This window comes from Mus caroli, chromosome 17, assembly GCF_900094665.2.
Source record: "Mus caroli chromosome 17, CAROLI_EIJ_v1.1, whole genome shotgun sequence".
Taxonomy (NCBI): domain Eukaryota; kingdom Metazoa; phylum Chordata; class Mammalia; order Rodentia; family Muridae; genus Mus; species Mus caroli.
Window position 1 is genome coordinate 54,016,669 of NC_034586.1, and position 6,140 is coordinate 54,022,808.

The window sequence follows — 6,140 nt, forward strand, 5'->3', positions numbered from 1 at the left end:
GTGTCAGCAGACCCTGCGCCCCAGCTGCTCAGGTGCTTTTCTGACCGGAAGAGCGAAATTGTCCATTTCATCCAGATTTTCCAGCTGTGTTGAGTGTCGGCGTTGGTAGCAGGATCTGATGATTTTTTGAATTTCCCAAGTTTCTGTTGTTATATCTCCCTTTTCATTTCTGATTTTATTAATTTGGATACTGCCCCTGTGCCCTCTGGTTAGTCTGGCTAAGGGTTTATCTATTTTATTGATTTTCTCAAAGAACTAGCTCCTTATTTTGTTGATTCTTTGTATAGTTCTTTTTGTTTCTACTTGGTTGATTTCAGCCTTGAGTTTAATTATTTCATTCCTTCTACTTCTTTTTGGTGTATTTGCTCCTTTTTGTCTAGAGCTTTCAGGTATTCTGTTAAGCTTTCAGTGTATGCTCTCTCCAGTTTCTTTTTGGAGGCACTCAGAGCTATATTTTTCCTCTTAGCACTGCTCTTATTGTGTCCCATAGGATTGACTGTATTTTACCTTCATTTTCATGAAATTCTAAAGTCTTTAACTTCTTTCTTTATTTCTTCTTTGAATAAGTTATCATTGAGTAGAGTGTTGTTCAGCTTTCATGTGTATGTGGGCTTTCTGATGTTTCTATTGCTATTGAAGACCAGCCTTAATCCATACTGATCTGATAGGAGGCATGGGATTTTTTCAATCTTTTTATATCTGTTGAGGTCTGTTTTGTGACCGATGGTCAATTTTGGAGAAGGTACTATGAGGTGCTAAGAAGATGGTATATTCTTTTGATTTAGGATGAAATATTCTGTAGATATCTGTTAAATCCATTTGGTTCATAACTTTTCTTAGTTTCACTGTATCTATTTAGTTTGTGTTTCCATGATCACATTTCCATTGATTCATTGCTGAGAGTGGGTGTTGAAATCTCCCACTATTATTGTGTGGGGTACAATGTACGCTTTGAGTTTTAGTAAAGTTTCTTTTATGAATGTGTGTGCCCTTGCATTTGGAGCATAGACAGAATTGAGAGTTCTTGGTAAATTTTTCCTTTGATGAGTATGCAATGTCCTTCATTATCTTTTTTTTTTTTTTATGACTTTCGGTTGAAAGTCGATTTTATATGATCTTAGATTGGCTATTCCAGCTTGTTTCTTGAGACCATTTGCTTGGAAAATTGTTTTCCAGCCTTTACTCTGAGGTAGTGTTTGTCTTTGACACTGAGATGTTTTTCTTGTATGCAACAAAATGCTGGGTTCTGTTTACATATCCAGTCTATTAGTCTATGCGTTTTTATTGGGGAATTGAGTCCATTGATGTTAAGAGATATTAAGGAATAGTGATTGTTGCTTCCTGTTATTTTTGATGTTATTATTATGCTTGTGTGGCTATCTTCTTTTGGGTTTGTTGAAAGAAGATTATGTCCTTGCTTTTTCTAGGGTTTAGTTTCCCTCCTTGTGTTGGTGTTTTCCATCTATTATCCTTTGCAGGGCTGGATTTGTGGAAAGATATTGTGTAAATTTGGTTTTGTCATGGAATTTCTTAGTTTCTCCACCTATTCAATTGTGAGTTTTGTTGGTTATAGCAGTCTTGGCTGGCATTTGTGTTCTCTTAGGGTCTGTATGCATCTGCCCAGTATCTTCTGGCTTTCATAGTCTCTGGTGAGAAGTCTGGTGTGATTCTGATAGGTCTGCCTTTATATGTTTCTGACATTTTCCCCTTACTGCTTTTAATTCTCTCTCTCTCTCTCTCTCTCTCTCTCTCTCTCTCTCTCTCTCTCTCTCTCTCTGTATTTAGTGTTTTGATTATTATGGGAGTGCTAAGAAAAGAGATGTGCACCACCATGCCTGGCCTTGATAATTAATTTCAATTGTCAGTTTGAGTCAACCTACAATCTATTGGAAAGAGAATTTCATTGAAGGTTGTCTATATTGTGATGGCCTTTGAGCATGTCTCTCTCTCTATGTGGGGTATCTTAATTAAGCTAATTGATGTGGAAAGGCCAAGTCTACAGTGGGCAGTATCATTTCCCAGGCACAGGTTCCTAAACTGTGTAACAGTGGAGACATAGACCTCAGCACCAGCAAGAGTATGAGAAAACAGATGCTCATCACTCAGTGTTACTGACTATGGCCATGATGAGTCTTTTCAGGTTCCTTCCTTCAGTTACCACCATGATGGATGGTGGCTTAGAATTGTAAACTAAAACAAACCATTTCTTTCCCAAGTTGCTTTTTGTCGAGGTATTTTTTTTATCCAGGCAACAGGAATGAAGTCAGGGCAGTGTGTAACAACTCTGCACACCATCTGAGTATATTGGGGCTGTTTCAACATGGATATTCAGTGTGCTCTGGTCAAATCAGGTCACTTTAGGACATTTTTTTTTCTTGACTTCAGTTTGTAACTGGAGTCTTTACCTCTCCTGGTTATTCATGAAGTACACATGAGGCTATTATGAACTACCATCTCCCTGCTGGGCAGGGGATTCCAGGACCCTCTAGAGTGAATGCATCTGTTATCTGCCACCCAGCTTCTCTGCAATGAGGACTTTATGGGATGAGTATTTATTTCCCTGAGAATGGAGACTCAGGAATTTGAACTACTCATATGTTGAACTTTATTACTCAGTTTTTCCACTTTGCAATTCATGACAGACTAGCCAGTACTCAAAAGTGCTCTTTCTCTTGGAACACAGGCTTCCTTCTGTACACTTGTGAATGCTACCTTCACCATCCTGGATAACACCTGTGAGAACAAAAGTGCCCCAGTGTCCTTACAGGTAAGGAGAGCACCTTCTTTATTGATGTCTGTCTCTTCCTCTCTCTCTCTCTCTCTCTCTCTCTCTCTCTCTCTCTCTCTCCCTCTCTCTCTCTCTCTGTTGTGCAGTTATCTGTGGAGGCTAAAATGGGGCATTGGGTCCCTTGTTTGTCTGTGAGACACTTGATGTATGTAATGGGATCTGAGTCTCAATTCTCATGGATTTGGCTCCATACTAAATAAGGTGGTATGTAGGTATATGCTTACATACGATAATTAAAGTATGCATATCTGACTCAGGTTTTGGCTCAGCAGGTAAAGGGCTGATTTGTAAGCATGAAAACCTGGGTTCTACAGGGCCCCCAATGGAGGAGCTAGAGAAAGTACCCAAGGAGCTGAAGGGGTTTGCAACCCTATAGGTGGAACAACAATATGAACTAACCAGTACCCCCAGAGCTTGTGTCTCTAGCTGCATAGGTAGCAGAAGATAGCCTAGTGGGCCATCATTCGGAAGAGAGGCCCTTGGTCTTGCAAACTTTATATGCCCTAGTACAGGGGAATGCCAGGGCCAAGAAGTGGGAGTGAGTGGGTAGGGGAGTAGGGCAGGGGGAGGGTATAGGGGACTTTTGGGATAGCATTTGAAATGTAAATGAAGAAAATATCTAATAAAAAACTTTAAATGTTCACAAAAAAAAAAGGAAAGAAAACCTGGGTTCTATCCCCAGAATCCACATACAAAAAGACAAAAGCTAGGCATAGCTCATTCATTGGAATTCCAGAACAGAGAAGCAGAGCCTGGAGACTGACCATTCAGCATAGTCTATTTGGTGATTTCTAGGCCAATAAAGGATCTTGTCTCAACTAGATTAATGGCATCTGGCATCTGGAATGCAAGAGCCACACTTGGCATTTGACCTCTACATGAGCATGTAGCCAGTGTGGTTGCACACACACTAACACACATGCATGCATATGCTCTATTTCACAATTCTATATAGTTTTTTATTCTTATATGCTAGAAATATAAACAGCATACTTATATTTGTAAGGATTTGTCTTTGTCAGCTTTATACATCTTATGTGTAAATTCCCACAGAAGCCAAATGTATCAGATATCACTGGAGCTGGAGTTACAGGCAGTTGTGAGCCACCCAAAGTTGTTACTAGAACCAAACCTGAACATTCTGTAAGATCAGTGTGTGCTCTTGACCTCTGAGCCATTTCAGCCCATATTTACAACACATTTGATAACATTTTTTTATTAGTTTTAACACTTTCATATATCCGTCTGCATGCCTGTCCACTGCATTGTGTATGTTTTCCCCATTACCCTCTGATATCCCCTTTCTTTCTCCTGGGATGACTTCTGCCCACCTAGTCCCCATTAACTACACTGTAGACTGTCAGTTAAGAGCAATAGCCTTATCTATTTCTATTGCAGCTCTAAATAATTGGCATAAAGACCTATTAAGATAATTAAAAAGATCTAAGGGCCATTGTGATGGTTTGTATATTCTTGGACCAGGGAGTGGCACCATCTGGAGGTGTGGCCTTGTTGGAATAGGTGTGTCACTGTGGGTGTGGGCTTTAAGACCCTCATCTTAGCTGCCTGGAAGCCAATACTCTGCTAGCAGCCTTCAGATGAAGATGTAGATCTCTCAGCTTCTCCTGTACCATGCCTGCCTGGATACTGCCATGCTCCTATCTTGATGATAATGGACTGAACCTCTGAACCTATAAGCCAGCCCCAATTAAATGTTGTTTTTTATAAGACTTGCCTTGGTCATGGTGTCTGTTCACAGCAGTAAAACCCTAACTAAGACAGCCATGATTGGGCAGATGTTCATCTACTGTAAACTATGTTCTTCCCAGCCAAGGCCCTATGTTACTTGCAGTCTGAGTCTTGCCCTGGCTTGCTCTGGTTCATGTGTATCCTCATCATGAATCCCTTAGTGACCAGCTCATCATGACTCCTCCTAGACCTTCTTCCTCATGACCACCTCTTCTTTTCTTTTCTCTCTCCTTTTGGGACTCTACCCTTCAGAATGGAAGTACTGCCTTTTCTTCCCAGCCATAGACTGATCATCTCTTTAGTAACCAATCAGAGATAATTGGGAAGAATTCTTTATACAACATAGATATAGGAGATCATTCAGTAATCATGACAATGTAGTGTCTGGACTATCATCTGATCTCTGGGCACAGAAATCAGCATCAGAGTACACATAGTGCCCCAAACCATCCCCCAACACTCCACTATTAGTACAAAAAGACACCCACCTCATGATAGTTATTGACAGTCATTAGTATCACAGGAAAAGATGGAGCCTTGTGGGGAGCTCTGTGATCCATGGTCTTGTGCTGGTCTGGTTCATGGCTGCTGTGTTCGTGATTGCAGCATTCATGACGCTCTTCCTCATCTCTTAGCCCTTCAGTGCTTTCTGTCTCCTCATCTGAATGTTCCCTAGGTCTTGAGAGTAGAAGCTGACATACATATTCTGTCTAGAACTGAGTGTTCTTTAGTCACTTTGAGTACTCTGGCCAGGTATGAGTCTCTGAAGTACATTTCAAACTTGCTGTTGTTCCTAAGCCAAAATAGCATATGAATGTTAGTTTGTATGTTCTTTCCTCAGTGCATGCAGGTGCCCTGTTGATTTTTCACATATGTTGCTTTGTACAGCATTCTTTCCTAACGTATCTGTCAGCTATCATGTGACTGGATTCCATGTTGAAACTGTTAAACTGCTTTTTGAGAAGTTAATATATCAGAAAGCATTTAAAATGACCACCACTGAGCGAGCTCTTTGAAAAATTATTTAGATATATCTGAAGAGATTAATCCCTAAAACAGTTTCTGGGTCAAAGAGCATGTGGAGTATAGATTGGCTTAGGGACTGGCTTACTGTATCCTGCAAAGGCAAAACCGAACTTAAACATTCCTAACAGGGTCTCTTAAGTGTAGAAATGGAGCTGAGAGGATGGTGATTTTGGCTCTTTTTGTTTATGAAACAGGGTCTTGCTGTCACTTGGACTGGCCTATAACTTGCTATGTAGCCCAGGACCCATTAGTCTCAGCCTTCTGAGTCCTGTGATTTTCCCAACTGTGTCCCCACACTCAGTAGCTGCTTCTTCTCCTTCTTCTCCTCCTCCTTCTCCTTCTTTCTCCTCCTCCTCCTCCTCCTGCTCCTCCTCCTCTTCCTTCTTCTTTTTCCTTCTTAATTTTTTTATTTTTAGTATTTTTTATTAGGTATTTTCTTCATTTACATTTCAAATGCTATCCCAAAACTCCCTCATACCCTCCCCCCCACTCCCCCTACCCACCCACTCCCACTTCTTGGCCCTGGTGTTCCCCTGTACTGAAGCATATAAAGTTTGCAAGACCAAGGGGCCTCTCT

The 6,140-nt window shown here is 40.8% G+C and overlaps 1 protein-coding gene across 1 annotated transcript in view; it reads left to right on the plus strand.

Moving 5' to 3' along the window:
• The window catches only part of Adgre1 (adhesion G protein-coupled receptor E1), a 126,456-nt gene that overhangs the window by 60,252 nt on the left and 60,064 nt on the right, over positions 1–6,140 (plus strand). The window contains exon 12 of the mRNA XM_021186488.2: positions 2,684–2,767. Coding sequence (XP_021042147.2) covers positions 2,684–2,767 — 84 coding nt within the window. The remainder of the gene's footprint in view (positions 1–2,683; positions 2,768–6,140) is intronic.